The 20,109-nt window shown below is 36.7% G+C and overlaps 1 protein-coding gene across 4 annotated transcripts in view; it reads right to left on the bottom strand.

The window, feature by feature from the left end:
• Window positions 1-981: 981 nt before the first annotated feature.
• Cldn34c2 (claudin 34C2) overlaps window positions 982-20,109 on the bottom strand; it is a 28,739-nt gene continuing 9,611 nt past the window's right edge. For 2 of the 4 annotated variants that reach the window (NM_001378274.1, XM_006528428.2), the window contains one exon: window positions 3,834-4,532. In NM_001378274.1, coding sequence (NP_001365203.1) covers window positions 3,872-4,510 — 639 coding nt within the window. In that variant the 5' untranslated portion in view covers window positions 4,511-4,532 and the 3' untranslated portion in view covers window positions 3,834-3,871. Of the gene's footprint in view, window positions 1,037-3,833; window positions 4,533-6,101; window positions 6,357-20,109 lie in introns of those variants that run through there. The other 2 variants (XM_011247720.2, XM_006528429.3) reach the window with 2 other exon arrangements.

The following is a 20,109-nucleotide window of genomic DNA, read 5'->3' as shown; positions in this document are numbered from 1 at the left end:
AAACTCTAGAGTTGCCAATTTAAGGCTAACCCTCTGTTATCAATGTAACAATTATTTAATCATAACAATAACTTATGAGCTGATTGTGAAGACACGCAGAGCACATTATCAGAAAAAAAAAGAAGCAGTTACACTTAGATCAATCAGAGAATATTAATTTTTTCTAGCTATAATTATAAAATAAAAGACACTTTGTAATCAGATAAACACAATAATTATGAATGCAGAGAATTTTCTTAGGGAATAAAACATCTATCAGCATTTTCGCCCCAATACCACAAGGTTGCAGACTCTCTTTTTTCTTTTAAAGAACAGTTTTTACAGCAGGGGCCCTCCTGATGTGTGCCTGATCTTGGCTAAAGCCTGTGGCCCTCTAGGCTTTGCTATACCAGCTGAGAAAGTTTTAGTCATCTTTTATCTTCCAACATGAAAACACAGAATATTCATTCATTCAGACTAGACATGAACATACATGAATCGAACATGTGGACAGACTGCTGCACCAGACATTAGTCAAGACCTTAGGAAAAAAAAAAAAAAAAAAAAACTCAAAGAGGGCAGAGAACTTTTGCTGTAGGTCCCAGAAATAACAAGTCAGGGCACCCCTAAAATTTCTCTCTGCTTCTGGGACAATTTCCTCCCACCTGATGCAGTTTCTGACTGTGACCAATCCAACTAATTATAAAATCTAAACCCCTTTTTCTCTCTAACCTAAGAAGCAGCTCTGGAAGCTGTCCCTAACTGACTTTTATGTTCCTAGATTCTGATAATCTCACTGCTGAACCTAAGTGAATTCAGCATGCAGGTTTAGCGCCATTCCAGCTTAGACTGTACCACACCTGGCAACCTTATGCCTGTTTCTTCTCATGTTCTGGTACAAATTTTCTTTAATTATTTTCTTCTTCCATGGAGCTCCAAACCAGCAGTGTTCCTTCCCGTGTCCTCTGCCATTTACCAGATCCTGCGTGGGACACCAATTTGTTGGTCCAGTCTGCAGCTCTCATGTCTGGGTTCAAGCCTGGGATGCATCTTGGAACTGAAAGAAAAGAGGGAATCTAGGCGGGTAAAGAGAGAACCTCCTTTGTCTTTGTGTGTACAAAATCCATTATATAGTAAAATTTTATTGGACTATATATATACATGCTAGGGATATATCACTAGCTAATCTAAGACTTGAGTTGAGACAGAAGACATTGTATAATAATCATGTCTGGTTATGCATTCACTAAGGTCTATATTTGGAATGAAAAAATTTTCCATTTTTTAAAATCTTATTTTATATGATATTCACAAATATTTTGTCTATATCTATATCTGTGTACTATAAACATGCCTGGTGCCTATTGAAGTTCAAAGATGGTGTCAGATTACCTGGGATTGTAGTTAAAGACAGATGTAAGCTGCCACGTGTTGGCTAGAAATCAAACCCCAGATCCTCACCAAGAAAATCAACTTCCTTTAACGACTGGGAAACACCTTAGCATTTGTTTGTTCATTTATTAAGTGCTTGAAATGAAACACAGTGGAATAATCACTGCTCTCTGTAAATACACCTCAAGATCTTGATTATTTACATACGTAAAAATGGACGAAAGTTAACTCATGAAACAACACCAACTACTTCAATATTCAAAAACCAAAAAGTACAAACAAAATCTAAATAATACCTTCAAATTCTTTTATAAATTATTGAAAATAGAGGGGAAGAATGAAGCAGTTACTCCAACTTCTTGATATACATAAGAATTCAGAGTGAGCAAATAGACATAGTAGTTCAAACTCTCTAAAATCCTTTCTGCTAATTAGAAACACATCAACCAATGACCTCATGGAATGCTAATATTCCATTGCTACAAACAGGGACCACATGGAGATGAAACTTTTAGTTGGGGAAACCATTCAGCTTAAGTGAAATTAAGTCTTCTCCTCAAGGATATACCAACAATTGTATCAAACCTTGTATCAGTAAGAGGCAGGTACTATAAGACACCTATATATTAACATTCAGTACAAAGAACATGGCATCACCCAGAAAGTACATTTTCTAAAGAGCTCAACCAGAGTTAGTTAACTGAGAAGACATTGATTAAATTTGTTCAGCAAACCAAAATTATTAAAATGTCATGGGTAATAGGCAGATGGGGACACTACACAAATGTGTGTGGTGTGTGTTTGTGTTTGTGTGTATGATGTGTACAAGTGTGAATTATAATCCTAAGAGGCAGATTGTGCAAATTAGATGCAAATAAAATTAAATGATATTTTCTGGGGTAATAACATTTCCGGGAATTTAATTTTAAATGAATAATTCTTTCTTTTTAGATATTTTCTTTATTTACATTTCAAATGTTAGCCCCTTTCTTAGTTTCCCCTCCAAAAATCCCCTATTCCCTCCCCAATCCCCCTACTCCCCAACCCACCCACTCTGATTCCTACTCCTGGCATTCCCCTGTACTGGGGCATAGAGCCTTCCCAAGACCAAGGGCCTCTCCTTCCTTTGATGACTGATTAGGCCATCATCTGCTACATATATAGCTAGAGCCACAAGTTCAACCATATGTTTTCTTTGATTGTTGGTATGGTTCCAAGGAGCTTGGGGGTACTGATTAGTTCATATTGATGTTCCACCTATAGGGCTTCAGACCCCTCCAGCTCAATGTGTATTTCTCTGGCTCCTTCATTGGGACCCATGTGCTCTGTCCAATGGATAATTGTGAGCATCCACTTCTGTATTTGCCAGGCACTAGCAGAGCCTCACAAGAGACAGCTATATGAGGCTCCTCTCAGCAGCCTCTTATTGGCATCTACCTAGTGACTGTGTTTGGTAGTTGTTTATGGGGTGTATCCCCAAGTAGGGCAGTCTCTGGATGGTTGTTCCTTCAGGATCTGTTCCGAACTTTGCCTTTGTAACTCCTTCCATTGGTATTTTGTTCCCCATTTTAAGAAGAAAGGATGTATCCACACTTTGCTCTTCCTTCTTCTTGAGACTCATGTGTTTTGCAAATTGTGTCTTGTGTATTCTAAGTTTCTGGGCTAATATCCACTTATCAGTGAGTACATATCATGTGTTTCCTTTTGTGATTGGGTTACCTCATTTAGGATGATATCCTCCAAATCTATCCATTTGCCTAAGAATTTCATAAATTCACTGTTTTTAATTGCTGAGTAGTACTCCATTGTGTAAATGTACCATATTTTCTGTATCCATTCCTTTCTTGAGGGACATCTGGGTTCGTTCCAGCTTATAGCTATTATAAATAAGGTTGCTATGAACATAGTGGATAATTCTTAAACTTTAAAAGAAATAATGTAGCCAGACAAGGAAATCTCCCTTTGCAATCTGAAGAGAGAGAGAGAGAGAGAGAGAGAGAGAGAGAGAGAGAGAGAGAGAGAGAGAGAGAGAGAGAGAAGGGGAGAAGGGAGAGGAAGGGAAAGAGTGAGAGAGAGAGAATAAAGTTGTATGTGAGAGATGGATTCTATATGTTCTGTCCTTTAGAGATCCATGACTAATACAACTATATTTATTGATTATTTACCTTGACAAACCATATTTAAAATTTAGATTCTATAAAACAAAATTGGCAAGTTGGAATGATAAAAATGAACAAAAATCAAAACAAACAAATAAACAAAAACATGAAAAAAAACTAAACCAAAAAATTCAACCAAAGAAGTAATAAACCAAATAGGAAAGAATGCTTGATGTCATTTTGCCATTTTCTGTCATAGGATACATAGGGTAGGGCTTTATGTCCTTAGAAAATCTAAGTTAATATTTTAAAAATATCTCCCATTACATCTCAGTCTAGGTCCCCAAAACCATTGCCAAGACGTTTTGATTTTCAAGGTTATGTATGCTGCAAATTTATTTTCAGACACGGGGAAACATTTTGATTTCCATTGAAGGACAGTAAGAAATAAAAATTATAGCACTTAATAAAAACAATATGGCAGATATGTATGCCAATCCCATGGCTCTGCCTGCTCTTTGAGCATTGGAAAAAATTGGCATTTGGAAAGATTGCAGGAAAGATACCTCTTCCTTGCTGGGCACGGAGAGGTGATTACACATAACAGCAAGAAAAATAAAGGTGCTAGCAATAGCATTGAGGACAGCTGAAAGAACAAATGGATTGTAGTCATTATTCTTATGCAGTTCCTCTGTGTATAACTGCTGTAGAGCAAAGACAGAACAAACTGTCCCAACCAGACCAACAACATTTGCAACCAGGAGCAGAATTTGAGATACCCGGATATCCAAAGGAACAAGGTTGTTATGGCAGGTGTAGTAATGGCAATCTCTCAGGTGGCTTGAGTTGTGGTTGTGGTGGCAGATGTAGGCCTCCCAAATATTCACAAAAGCCAGACTTGGGTAGGAAAGCATGGAGTTGTTCAAGTAGCAAATTCGCCATTCTGGAAGGGCCATAGAGGTATTGCACATTATGCATGCTATTGTAGCTAAAGTGAAACCTCTTATTTGGTGATTGGCAGACTTGTTTAGCAGGACCATGCTGGCATCAAATATGTGGAAACTGAAAAAGAAACGAAAGGATATATAAAGGTCCTCTTTCAGCCTTTAGCAGTGCACTTTAGATTAGTAGTTCCAAAATGATAGACTTGTGTTTAAAAAAATGTAGCCTTTTCTCTTTAAGGTATGCTGTTATGAGTATGGTTTGAGAATTTCACAATAATCAAAGATTATCAGATTCTAGTACATGCACTTTACTATTTGGCATACATTACCTTAGAGGCAACCCTTTAACTATCATTACCCATCTAACTAGATGAAATTTGGCAATTAAAAACTGGGGGAATCTTTACCAGGAAACAAATCTTCAGTGAAGAGAGATTAAGTACAAATTGCACTATAATTTTTACTTATTGTCTTTCATTTGTCATGAAATGTGTTGTAAAATACAAAACAATATACATTTGAATTCTGAGATGGCTAGTGTTTTTTCTTTTATCTATGTTAAAAGTCTAGTATCTTTGTGTGTGTGTGTGTGTGTGTGTGTGTGTGTGTGTGTGTGTTTGAAATATTTTTGCTAGAGAGACAATGAACCATATGTCTGAGACGTAGCTTAAACTGAAAGTTCAAACTACACATAGTAATATGAAAATCCAGATGACAACTGTGGATTCAAATGAATGAAGGATAAGACAAGAGAAGAAATAAAATTCTGACAGTGGAGAATACCAGGATGCCTGTTGGTTCTAGTAGGACTATTATCAGTTGGTCCATAGGATAAGGGATTTTGAATGCTGATTCTTAAAATGACTTCCCGTTGCCAGAGCAACACTAGTAGAGAACATACAAATAACTATATTTCTCTTTGGTTAGATGATGCTGCTAAATTATGGTCTGATATTGTAGGTTGAAGCTAAAATATTGTACATAGTACACAAGTTGTCTGCCATGGAACTCCCATCTCTCTTAAAAATAATTTGTTTTGAGGCAGGTTTTGAGACAGGTTCTTGGTAAGATACTTAAACTGGTCTTGCAATTCATATGTATTCTAAGAAAGCTTTCCTGAAGTTTTTATTTGTTTGTTTTATTTGAATTAATACCTCACTAGGTTCATTAGGGTAGCCTCAAACACTGTGTGACCCAGAATGCCCTTTACTTAACATTATTTCTGCTTCTCCCATCAGAAAACATTATACTCAAATCATATGCACAGATTTAAAAAAAAAAGACATTTTAGTTCCCTACCAAGTCTTTCTGACACAATCCTTAAGAAATAACATTCTAGGAGCTATGTGTCTAGTCGAGTGGGTAAGAAACATAAGGAAGTTAAAAAAGATCACAAGATTCCAGTATAGTGGACTTCATGTGTGCAGACCAGAAGAAACAAGCTCAGAACATGGTGTAGCCTCAAACATAAGGTCGCCGACATAAGTGGAATTTGGGGTGATTTTAATGTACTTAGAAATACCATTTTTGGAAAGTGGTACTGCCCCTGGGTGAGGATGCCTAAGTTGTACAGGTACCCTTTATTTCCATGGAACTGTATATATAATAGTCATTGTTAAATATTTATACCTATATTTAACCACATTAAGTAGAATATGCAATAAAGAAGGCAAGGGTATATACTAACCAGCAATGCTATCTTCAAGTTAATTCGTGTCTAGTAACTTGGCAAGAACATCTGATATCTGGTCCAATGGAGTCAGGAAGGACAAAGGTGTCTCTCCTAGCTGTGTGCTCTTGACCACACTGTTGAACTTGCTCCAAGCTCTGAGCCCTGTTTTGCATCACAAAATTCCAATCCTTTGTGACCTTACCATCCCCCTCTCTCCCTAACTCTCTCTGCCCCCTCTCTCCCTCTCATTACCTTTCTCTTCTCTCTCCTCCTTTCCTCCTAGGTCTTTCTTCTCTGATCCCTCTCTCTTCCCCCTCTTTCCCTGTCTCCCCTTAATTTTACCCCTCTCCACTCTCTATTTCTCTTCTTCTCTCTTTCTCTTTCTCCCCTCTTTTCTGTCCCCCATCTCTCACCCTCTTTACTCCCTCCTTTTCTCTGTCACCTTTCTCCAACTTCTCTCTCTCATCCTCCTCTTTCTATGCCCTTCTCTTCTCCTTTCTATTCCCTCTCTTCTCTATTCTCTCTCTTCTCTTTTCCTTCTTTTACCCTCTTCTCTGTCTCCCTCTCTCACGAGCTTTCTCCTTTCTCTCACTTTCTCACTCTTTCACTACCTACTGTCACCTCTCTACTTTTACCCCCTCCCTCCCCCTAGCTCTCCCATCTTTCTCTTCTGTCTGCCTCTCCTTCTTACACTCTCCTCTCTTCCATCTCTCCCTTCTGTCTCACTTTTTATCCCAAATTTCCTTCCCTCAATCTCCTCTCTGTCTTTGTCCCCTTCTCCTCTCCTAGTCCTCTTTTCTCTCCCCTATCTCTTCTCTACCTTCTCTTCTCCTTCCCCTTTCTTCCTCTCTCTTATCTCTACCTCTTTTTCTCACCATTTCTTTCCCCCCTCTTTCTCCTGTCTCTTACACTCACACCCTCTCTTTTAGTCTCTGATCTTAATTTTACCTATTTCTCCCCTCTCCATCTAAATCTTGCCCACCATATCTTCCCCTCTCTCGCTATCCCTCTCTACACACTCCATTTTTTTCTTTCCCATCTCTCCTCCTCTTTCTCCCTCATTTTTGACTCTCCCTACTTATTGCTCTTTCTTTACCACTTTCTTCTTCCTAAACTTAACTATATCATTCTCTAGACGGATGAAAACACCAGGACAGAGGGAGAGATAGGAGAATAAGGGAAGTAAGGGGAATGGAATAGAGGGCAAGAGAAGATGGTGTTGGAGAAAGAAAGAAATATATCGTGATGAAGTGAGAACAAGAGAAAGAGAGGGATAAGGGAATGAATAGGAAGAAAGAGATGTGAGAATAAATAAGGAAAGTGAAAGAGAGTAGGGTGAAAAGAGAAGAGTGAAGGAGATAAGAGGAGAGAATGACAGGAGAAGAAAGGGCATGTGTGGGGAAGACAGGAGAGAGGAAGGGAGGGAGGGAGAGTTAGAAAAATCTTGGGTGAGCAAAACACTGAAAGAACTACCGATAAATAAATGGAGAGTGCATAGGAGAGAAAGAAAAAGAAAGTAAAATCGAGAGAGAGAGAGAGAGAGAGAGAGAGAGAGAGAGAGAGAGAGAGAGAGAAATGAGAAATAAATTGGGAGGGGGAATGACCTTTAGAGAGTGACAAGTAAGAGAGGAGTGGGGATTAGGGTAGAAAAAAGAAGACAAGGTGTAATGGAGAAGGTAGGATAGGTTAGCAAAAGAAGGAGTGTGAATATAATAAATAAAGAGAAGGAAAGAGAAGAGATGGAAGTGGGGATAAATACAGAGGGTAAGAGAAATAAGGAAGGGGAGAAGATAGAAAGGGAAAGAGATAGAGGAAAATATAAGTGGAGAGGAAGATATATAAAGGGTGAAATATAAAGAAGAGAGACAGATGGAGGAAGACAGAGAAGAACGGAAGAAGAGTGTCAGAGAGGAGAGAGGATAAGGGTGAAAGGTAGATTGGGAGAGAAAGAGTTAAACAGGAAGTGAGGGGACATGAGAGGGGAGTAGGTATATAGAAAGGAAGAGAGGGGGTCAACATGAGGGAGATATGGTAAAAAAGAGACAGGGAGAAAGGAAGACAGATACAATGAAGAGAATTAGGACAGAGATAAAGGAGGAAAAGATAGAATAAGACAGGAGAGAAAAAGAAGTATGGGAGTGAGAGTACCATGCTGTCTCTCTGTCTTTCCCATTTTATTCCTGTCTAATTCTATCTCTATCTTCTTTTTCTCTCTTTCTCTCTCTCCTGCTCTTTCTCTCTTGCACTTTCTTACTTCTTTTTTCCCATTTTGTCTTTGTTGTTCCCTTTCTATTTCTCTGTTCTCCCATCCTCTCTTTTTATAACCCCTTTATATACCTCTCTAACTCTCTCTCTCTCTCAATCTCTTCCTTCACATACTGTACTCTTTCTCTTCTCCCTATCTCTCTTCCTTATGCTGTCTTCTCCCCATTGTTCCCCTCACTCTGCCTTCTCTCCCATTACCTCTCCACTCTGTTTTATGTGCTCTTGCCCTCTCCTTGTCAACCCTCACTGCATTTTATCTCCCTGTCTTCCCTGTCTTCTACTCTATCATTTTATTTCTATCTTCTTAACTCTCTTAAACTTGCTTACATTTTGACCTCTCTGTCTCTGCCTCTTCTTTTTTGAGACTTCCATTTCTTTTGCACTGCTTCCTTTCCTCTGTTTTCCTATCTTTCCTTCTATTGCTTTCACCCACTTAAACCACCTCTGTCTCCATTTATACCTGTTCTCTCCCTATTTCATCCTTTATCCCTCCAGCTTTATCTCTGCATGTCTCTCTTTCATGCTTCCTGCCTCCTTTTCTTTCTTCAAAGCTCCTTCTTTTTATCTCCTCTCACCTTCTTTTACCCCATTTTTCTACCCTCTCTATCTAATTTCTTCCTCATCTCTGATTTCTCTGTTTCTTCCCTTCATTCTCCAGGCCCCTTTCTATCTCTATCATTTTTCTTTCACCACCTCTCTCTTCATTTCTTTATCTTCCCCTCCACTTTCTTTTTCTCTACTTCTCCCCTCTTCCTCATCTTGTCACACTATCTTTTTCTCTCTCCAGCTATCTCTCTCACTCTCTTGCTTACTTTTCTATTCTTCAGTATTTGCCTCCCAAAAATCTCTAATACTCTTACTTTTGTTAAGTGTGATGTTTTTTCATATTGAAGAGAATGAGACGGGGGTGAAAAGAAATTAGAAAATGAGTGAGAGAGTGTGAGAGACTAGGGAGAGAGATTGGGGAGAATGGGCAAAGAGAAAGCAAATGAAGAGATAACTGTTGGATGAGAAAGAGAAAAGAAAATGAGGTAAAGAGATGGAGAGGAAGGGAGAGAGAGTAGGAGGAAAAGACTGAAAGATAGCTAGAAATGGAGAAAGAAGGAGAGATGAAGAATTAAAAAATAGGGAGTTAGAGAGAAACAGAGTGATAGAAAGTAAGAAATAGAAGGAATTATACACACACAAACACACACTAACACACACACACACATATATATATTATATATATGAGGCATATATATATGTGTATATATATATATGTATATATATATACATATATATATATATATATATATATATATATATATATATATATATATATATATATATGAGTATATATGAGGGACAACTGGAGAGACAGAAGAATAGACAGGAAAAATATACAGTGAGTTAGAGAAGGAGGGAATATGGTAGAAAGCAATAGAGTGAGATGAGGGAGAGATGGGGAGAGGGGGTAAAAAGAAGGAGAGAGGAATTGAGAGTGAGTGAAGGAATATGTGAGATAGATAGAGAGTGAAGGACAGAAGAGAGTGAGACAAAAAATGGGAAAGAGTGGGGGTGGGGGTGGTGGAGAGTGGAACAGAGGGATTAAAGATAGGGAGATCAAAACAAAGAGAGATAAAGGGACAGAGAAAAGGGGATAATAGGGGAAAAACACATTGTTGAAGGGTATGAATAGAATGAGACAAAGATAGAAAAGGAGAATGAGACAGGTAAAATGAAAATGGAAAAATAAAGAGTGACGTAGAGATAATATGGAAGATGATAAAGAAGGAATTGATCAAATGGGTCAAGGGAGAGAGTGAGAAAGAGGAGAATGGGTAAGAAATTTATGTAGAAAGAAAAAAAAGAGAGACTACTAGTGTCACAGTAATAGAGCTAGAGTTAAAGAGGCAGGAGTAGAGATAAAGAAAAAAAGAAACAGAGAGAGAGAGAAAGAGACATAGAGGGGTGGAAATGAGGGGCTTTGAGAGAGTTAGAAAGGAAGAGAGATTGAGTAGAGCAGGAAGAGAGGCTGAGAGAGGAAGAGAAAAACCCACTTCATTTCCTCCATCTGTCTTTCTCAGCATGTTTCCTCATTCTTTCTCCAACCATATATTTTAAAATCTTTGTCATCCTCTTTCTGTCATTGTTTTTATTTATCACCCTCTGTGTATCTTTCAGTCACATTCATCCTCTTTTTCTGTCGTCCTTCCTTTCTTTCTTCCTTCCTTTCTTCCTTCCTTTCTTTCTTTCTTTCTTTCTTTCTTTCTTTCTTTCTTTCTTTCTTTCTTCTATCTCATCTCTACTTCACTTTCTCTCATCCCTCTTTATTTTCTCTCTCCCTCTAATTTTTTCTATCTGTATTTTTCTCTCTTTCTCTTGCTCCCTCCTACATTCTCACTTCCCTCTACTACCCTGTATTCCTCTGTTCCCTCTTTTTCTGTCTTGTCCTCTAATCAGTCCTTACCTTATCTTCTATATTTTTCTTACTGTCTCCCTGTCATCTTGAATCTTTCTCTGTAATTCTCACTGTTTCTTACAGTTCTTATCTTTTCCTCTACCTCCCCTCCTCTCTACTATAGCTCTTTATATCTCTTACATATCTCATTCTACTCCATCACTTTATGGAAATGGAGGGGAAGAGGGAAAAGTGAGAGAGGAAAAAAAGAAGAGCACAAAGAGTGTAGAAAAGTTAGCTAGTGAGCAAATATGGAAAGGATATAAAGAGGATAGGAGACAAGGGGATAATAGGGAGGGAGAAAATAGAGAGGAAGAAAATAGGATAGAGTTAAATGGAAAGAGAGACAGAGATAGGGACGGATATGTGGTAAAAATAAATACAAAGCAGGGAGAGTTAGTGAGAAAGGCATAGTAATAAAGTGGGAGCTAATAGAGAGAGATAAGTGAGCAGGGAATCAACAGAGAGTGAGAGGAATGGAATAGAAACAGGGATGGAATTGAGTATAAACATGGATGGAGAGAGAGGGTAGAGATTAGAATGGATAAAGAGAAGAGTGAGACACAACAATGGAGAGGAAGAATAGGGAATGGATAAAAAAGGGAAGAGAAATGGATACATAGAAAGGGATAGGGAAAAGATAAAGGAGGAAGACAGAGAGACAATGATGGAAAGTGAGACAAAAAGATAGAAGGGATTTGGGAGGAGAAAGTGAGAGAGAGTAGAGAGAGGCTTTAAAAAGGTATTCACTTTCTTTCACCTCTCTTCCTCTCTATATCACTTCTCTCTTAACTACTCTGTCTATTACCCTTTCTATCTTCCCATCTTTGAATAATGTCTCCAACTCTCTCTTTAGTCCCTCTCTCTACTTCTCCTTCCTTCTCATTCTCTCACTCGCCATCTCTATTTGCTTCTCTGTGTCTCTTCCCTTCTATCCATTATATCTCTCCCATTGTCTCTCTTTCTCACTCTAACCTCTTTCCCTCTGTAATATATATCTTGTTCTCCTATTCTTATACTCTATCTTTTATCTGTATCTTTATCTCTTTCTGTTCCCATCTCTCTTTAGCTCTTATTTTTTATCTTTCTTCCTCTCCTCACTCTATGCCTCATTCTTTTTCACTCTTTATCACACCTCTCTCTCTCTCTCAAGGGAGAGAAATAGAAGAAAGAGAAGGGTATAAATGTGGCAGACTTGGAGGGAGAAGAGAGAAAAGGGAGGAAGGGAAGTGATTTGATTGATTTCCATTATGGAAATCAATCTGGAAGTTCCTCAGAAACCCAATTTTCTGGTTGCTGATCCACCCCATGATAATTGAGAAAATAGAAGATGTGAGAAGCTTTTTAACACACCTAACACTATATATACTAACTTATTAGAGTTTTGAAATTGTATGCATATTTTCTTTTTCACATGCTTCTCTTCAATCTTCTGTCTGCTGCCCTCTTTTTTACCTATGTGATCCAAAATGCATATGTCACAATCCATATATTTCTATATTTTTCCTTTAGCTCCATGTTCCCTGAACACTTTAAAGACTATCTAAGTATTATAAAAAATTTTTCTAAGCTACAAACTTGAATTTCTATATTACAAACTGATCTCTCCTTTTAGATATTTATTAGGCAATTTAAACCTAGTTTTCTAAAGTAAGATTACTGATGGAAATATTTACAACACAATTCTGAGCAGTCTTCTTAGTTCTGCCCTTGGTTCTTCCACGTTTATGAAGGTTTGTGCAATCTAATTAAAATACAGGGCATATAGTGCCCTATAACATCTTACTTTCTGTCACTTCTGTGAACTTCTCTCCACATTAGGGTCTTTGCTATTCATTAGAAATGCCAACCAGACCTAAGAGCTATTGCATTTGGTGTGCCTGCTGCCTAAAATGTTCTTTCGTAAATATGCACAGTTTGTAATTTCATTTCCCTGTACTATTTATTCAAATGTCAACACACTAAAAATGATTTCTCTAATCACTATATAAAATATACTTAAAATAGACATCCCCCACTGCTTTTACTTTTCACTATTATTATTTTTATTTCTATAGCAGTCATTACCATATAGTCATTTTTACAATTAGTATTTACTGTCCTTTATTTCAAAAATAATAGAAATTTCATGAGGTTAAAATTTTGTTTGTAGTTGCATTAAACTGTGTCAAATAGTCCCAGACTCCGAGGAATGAAATATGGTTTTGAGTAAAATAATACATCAAGTTAAACAGAAAACAAATACTTTGAAGTAAATTATGACACATGTTCTCTTTTAAAAGCAAGAGAACCTGGGCTTTAGAGAGAATTTACAATATGGTCAAAATCATAAGGATGCCAAATTTCTATACTTGTTAAGGTGCAATTTTCTTCTGGAGATATATACAAATATGTTTTTAATGTCAGTAATGACTGATAAACATGATTGAGTCCAAGCCTAGTTCAGTGAGAAACTTATATATTATGGTTATTTATAGGGGCATTGATAAGGAGTTGCTCATCTAAAAGCAGATAGATGATCAATACTTTCTGCATTTATCAGTGGCAACAATTAATAGGAACATAAAAGGAGCTCTGTGAGGGAATTTCAGGCAGCTCAACCACTTAGAAATCTTTTTCTAGGAAGGTGTCTATTTGTAAAACCATGTGTTTATCTTTGAATATATTATAAACTTCAGGAACTTTCTGTGCCTTCTAAGGTTTTATAGATTGTTTGTTTATTAGTTTTCTGAATCTTACAAACTTTCTTCCTTACTCCAGTAGGGAACAAATGTTTCACTTAACAGTAAATGACTACAAAACACTTTATTCCTTTCCCAGGCTCTTATATCACTTCTGTCCCATCCTTGAACATTGAAATTCTGATTTTATATTTGATAGTTTTCTTACTTTTATTCTTGAGAATGTGACCACTAAATCACATATACCATCATTTATTTTCAGGAGCTTGATATGTGCTAAAGCTTTATAGTAGATACCACCCATGTAGGACAAAATTGAGGTTTTCTTCCAAGACCAAGAACTACAGCAACAATGATCTACAGGTAGAAATGTTGTAGAAGGTACTTGTATAGAATACTAAACCCTTTTAACAAACAAGTAAACCTTGATTCCCCAGTTGCTTGTATAAACCATCAAACTACACACTTTTGTACTGCCTTGTAGTAATAGATGTGAGTTTACTATAGTGGACTGAGATTTAAATTCAATTAGAAAATATTTACTGTATCCTATGAATTCATGCCATTATTTCACCAGCCATAATATATTGCCTTTTATGTTGTATAGCTTTAAGAGATGAAAATCTATCAGAGTGGTTGATGACAATTCCCTTTTAGTGAATTTTATGATAGGTACTAGTACTATGAGAGCCAGCCACCAAGGTGGAAACTACTAGCTCATCCTCTGACTGACATTTTCATGTCCTGCTGCCAAATAATGTGTGTCTTGATCACTGGAGAATCATTTATTTCTTCAGTGTAACTAACAGCAATAATAGTAAGCTATAGGGTAGCAGTTGGGAATCAGTGAATAGCAACTTTTTTGGTATTGAATGACACATTCATAAGGATCGCCTAAGATGAAGTGAAACATAGGTATTTGAATTATTATTTATAACACTAGAAAAACTACACTTTTGAATTAGCAACAAAAATTTCACAGTTTGTGATCATCATACATAAAGAAATATATTAAAGGTTCATAACATTAGGACATTTGAGAACCCCCTGCTATAATTTTCTATTGCCGTGAAGGACATCCTAAAAAACAACTTATATTTAAATAATCTAACATTAGCGCTGGGATATTTTCCCCAAGACTTTGTGGTTCCTATGGTAATGACCTTATATAACTATGCAAGATAAGTATGCATGCTATTTTCTTCTTTTTACTATTCTTCCAGATATTAATTTTCTTCCAAATTTATAAGATAAATTGTGGGTCAGTGATAGATAATATTTTTTTCAGAAAATGGACAGGATCTTTGAAGGCTCATCATTATCAACTCTAAGTAATTATTATTTCACCATGAATATGTAAAGGAGTGCTAAAAATAAAGGTTAATACAACCTAATACAGTGTGAAATTATCTCACCAATGAATCAGTTGTTTTATCAAAACAGTAATGTAAGGCACATTAGAATAAGTAGAAAATAGTATCCCAACTTGCCCTTCATATTCAAGTAATTTTTTTTTTCTGACCATTTGCCTTCTAAGTGTGTAGATGGCTACATATGTATAGAAGCAAGAGATCCGCATGGGATAAACTCCTCAATCATTTTCCAAATTATTAAATGAGACAGAGTATCTAACTGAAATTAAAACATGCTAATTTGGATAGACTGGTTTTCTGGGAATCCTCAAGAATCTTACTATCTTAGCTTTCCCAGCTTTAAGATTATAGTCCATAGGCCCATCTTTCTTGCAAACTTTATATGCCTCAGTACAGGGGAACGCCAGGGCCAAGAAGTGGGAGTGGGTGGGTAGGGGAGTGGGGGGGGAGGGTATGGGGGACTTTGGGGATAACATTGGAAATGTAAATGAAGAAAATACCTAATAAAAAAGGAAAAGATTACAGGTGGATGGTAATACACCAAGATATGTGTATGGGTGCTGAAAATCTGAAATCTCATAGTTATTATTTGCATGTCAAACACTTTACGAGCTGATCCTTCTTTGTGGTTTCTATCTAATTTGTATAATTTGTACTGTTGCTTGCCTGGGTTCAGTTGTATATTTCTGTACCTCTAATTTTCTCTAAAAGATGGTGTCTACTGTTTTGCCTGGCTCATATCAATGTATGAGCATGGAAATACTCTACCTTTTTGTGATATTTGATGAAACCAACTTTCATATTCTGACAGGGTCTAATCCATAACTCTGATTCTTTAATTGTCTCAACCATACATGGCTGGTAGAAATATACTTATATCTCTAGTTAAGTTTTCTACTGTTGTGATAAAAATACCTCGACAAAATAACTTGGAGGAAAAAGGGTTTATTTTGTCTCGGAGTTCTGTAATACAGTTCATCATAGCAGGGGAATCATATCTGTAGGAGTATAAGGAAACTGCTCACAAAGCAGTCACAATTAGAAAGCAAAAGGAAACGAATGCTTGTGCTTAACTCACTTCATCTTTCTATATTTTTTTCATAATTTTATTAGGAAATAGGCTAACCTCAGCTTGGACACAAATGCAAGTTCTGAAGCCCATCTCCTTTTTGTTATTATATTAACTTGATGTTGTCAAGTTAATATTGCAGGTTAGTCAACATAACTCTAATGTTTTTCAACTTGATTCAAAAACAAAATACATTAAATCATAATTTAATTCCCCTACTGTGAAGTCTAAAATTAATCACAAAATGCAAAATACAATACAATTTCAAGGGTCTCCTTAATCTTTAAAAATTCTAAATATAGTGCAAAGCTGTATTATCTGAAACTCAAGTAAATATGTTATCTGTGATTTTTTGTAAATTCAAAAACAAGTTACATACTCTAAATCTAAAATTACTCTCTATAAACATATCCATTTTAAAGAAATGAAAAGGGAGACATAACAACAGAAACTGAGGAAAACTAAAATAGGAAAATCTACATGAAACGGATAACTTTTTAGACAGATACGAAAACATAAGTTAAATCAAAACCAGGTAAACGAACTAGAAAATTCCATATCCCTTAAGGAAATTGAAGTCATGAATTCCCCCCCACCAAAAAAAAAAAAATAAAGAAATAAAGAAAGAAACACAGAGCCAGATGACATTAGTGCAGAATTCAAATAAGAGCTAATTCCAATACTCCTCAAACTATTCCTTAAAATAGAAACAGAAGGAACAGTGTCCAATTAATTTTATGAAGCCACAGTTACTCTGATATCTAAAACACAAAGACCCAACAAAAAGAGAAGTTTTGTTTATGAATACTGATGCAAAAATACTCAAGACACTTCTAAAAAATTGAATCCAAGAGCATGTCAAAATAATAATTCACAACTATCAAGTCTGCTTAATCCTGAGATGCAGGGATGGTTCGATATACAAAATTCCATTAATGTAATCCACTATAAAAACAAACTCAAGGAAAAAAAATCACATGATCAGATCATTGGATGCTGAAAAAGCATTTGACAAAAATACCATTTCATGTTTAAAGTATTGGAGAGATCAGGAATTCAAGGCACTTACCTTCACATAATAAAAGCAATACACACAAATCAAATAGCGAATATCAAATTAAATGGAGAGATACTTGAAGCAATCCCACTAAAATCGGGGACAAGACAAGGATGAACACCCTCCCTGTATCTATTCAATATAGTCCTCAGAGTTCTACCTAGAGCAGTAAGACAACAAAATGAGACCAAGGGGGACAATTGGCATAGGAGAAGTCAAGGTATCACTATTGGCAGATTATATGATAGTATAAACAAGCAACCCCAAAAATTCGATCAGAGAACTTCTCGAACTGAAAAACAAATTTAGCACAGTGGCTGGATATAAAATTAATTCAAACAAATCAGTAACCTTCCTTTATACAAATGATAAATAGGCTGAAAATGAAATTAGAGAAACAATACCCATAACAATAGTCACAAATAATATAAAATATCTTGGGTTAACTCTAACCAAAAATGTGAAAAACCTGTATGACAATAACTTCAAGTCTCTCAAGGAAGAACTCAAATATGACCTCAGAAAATGGAGAGATGTCACATGACCATGGATTGGTAGAACTAGCAGAGTAAAACTGACTACCCTACCAAAAACAATCTACCGATTCAATGTAATACCCATCAAAATTCCAACACAGTCTTTCAAATCACGTAAAGAACAACTCTCAATTTCATGTGGAAAAACTAGAAATGAATAAATAAATAAAAATAAAACCACCTTGGCGAAAACCATTCTTAAAAATAAAAGAACATCTGGGTGAATCACTATCTCTGACCTCAAGCTGTACTACAGGGCAATAGTGATAACAATTGCATGATACTGGTACAGTAACAAACATGCTGAATAATGGAGTAGAATTGAAGACTCAGAAATAAACCCATACATGATGAACACTTGATCTTTGACAAAGAAGCCAAAAAAGTACATGGAAAAAAGAAAGAATCTTCAATAAATGATGCTGGTCTAATTGTCAGGTGGTATGTTGAAAATGAAAATAGTTCCATATTTGCCACTTTGCATAAAGCTCAAGTTCACATGGATCAAGTACTTCAATATAAAACCAGATACACTGAATCAAATAGAAGGGAAAGTGGGAAAGAGTCCCAAACTCATTTTCACAGGAGAAAATTCCTGAATAGAAATCCAATGGCTCAGGCTCTAAGAACAAGAGTTTATAAATGGGACCTCATGAAATTGAAACGATTCTGTAAAGCAAAGGACAGTCAATGGAACAAATAGACAATCTACAGACTGGGGAAAAAATTCACCTACTGACATCTAATAGAGGGCTAATATCCAAAATATATAAAGAACTCAATAAGCTAACCTCCAAACAACCAAATGACCCAATCAAAAAATGGGGTATAGAACTAAACTGAGAATTTACAACTGAGGAATCTTGAATGGCTGAGAAGCACTTAATGAAGTGTTCAAAGTCATTAGTCATCAGGGAAATGCAAATCAAAAACCCTGAGATACCACCTTAGACTAATCAAAATGGCTAAGATAAGAAACACAGGTGACAGCAGATGCTGGTAAGGATGTGCAGAAGGAGGAACACTCTTCCATTGCTGGTAGGATTGCAAACTGCCATGACCACTCTGCAGTTCAATCTGGTAATTGTTCAGAAAACTGGAAAAACACCTACCACTCTTGGGCATATACCCAAAAGCTGTCCCACCATAACAGAGGGACATGTGCTCCATGATGTTCATAGTGGTCTTCTTTGTAATAACCAGAAACAGGAAACAACCCAGATTCCCCACAAGTGAAGAATGGATCCAGAAAAGATGCTATACCTACACAATGGAACACGATGCAGCTATTAAAAATGACTTCATGACATTTGCAGGCAAACGGGTAGAACTAGAAAATATCGTCCTGAGTGAGGTAACTCTGACAGAAAAGTTCATAGATGGTAGGTACGCACTAATAAGTGGATATTAGCTAAAATGTACAGAATACCTTAGATATAACACACAGAATTTAAGAACTTTAATAAACAGAAAGGCCAAATGAAGTTTCTTAAATCCTGCTTTGAAAGAGGAAGAAAATAATCATAGGAGGCGTAGGAAGGGAGGGACTTGAGCATGAGAGGAGACAAGGAGTGGAAAAGGGGAAATGGATAAGATAATGAGTGGTGTAGGGGACAGAAGGAAGCCCAGAGGTCCAGTCAAATGAATGGAAATTTGCAGCCACAGAAGGTGGGACATACAGAACCCTCTAGAAAGTACCAGAGACCTGATAGGTGACATCCAGGACTCAATAGAAGTGACCTTAGATGATGTGGACAACATAGGGTAAAGAGAAATTCAAGAGTACATCTGCATTAGAAAGTAAATGCCTCAAGAGGAGGGATGGTGTTACCAATCCACAGTCAAAAATTTTGACACAGAAGTATTCCTTTCTAAAAGAACTGCAGGAAAAAAGTGGAGAGTAAAATGTCAATTTTATCTTGGGTATTCTGAACTTCTGGGCTAATATCCACTTATCAGTGAGTGCATATCATGTGTGCTCTTTTGTGATTGTGTTACCTCACCCAGGATGATATCCTTCAGATTCATCCATTTGCCTAAGAATTACATATATTCATTGTTTTTAATAGCTGCATAGTACTCCATTCTGAAATGTACCACATTTTCTGTATCCATTCTTGTGATGAGGGACATCTGGGTCCTTTGCAACTTCTGGATATTATAAATAAGGCTGATAAGAACCTAGTGGAGCATATGTCCTTATTACAAGTTGGAACATCTTCTGGGTATATGCCAAGGAGTGGTATTGCTGCATTCTCCAATAGTACTATGTCCAATTTTCAGAGGAACTGCCAGATGATTTGCAGAGTAGTTGTACCAGATTGCAAATCCACCAGCAATGGAGGAGTGTTCCTCTTTCTCCACATCCTCTCCAGCATTTGCTGTCACCTGAGTTTTTGATCTTAGCCATTCTGACTGGTGTGAGGTGGAATCTCAGGGTTCTTTTGATTTGTATTTCCCTGATGATTATGTTGAACACTTTTTCAGGTGCTTCTCAGCATTTGGTATTCCTCAGTAGAGAAATTTTGTTTAGCTCTGTACCTCATTTTTAATAGTGTTATTTGGTTTTCTGGAGTCCAACTTCTTGAGTTCTTTTTAT

This window comes from Mus musculus, chromosome X, assembly GCF_000001635.26.
Source record: "Mus musculus strain C57BL/6J chromosome X, GRCm38.p6 C57BL/6J".
NCBI classification, from domain to species: Eukaryota; Metazoa; Chordata; class Mammalia; order Rodentia; family Muridae; genus Mus; species Mus musculus.
The sequence above is the reverse complement of the archived record's forward strand: the minus strand, read 5'-3'. Positions and strand labels throughout refer to the sequence as shown.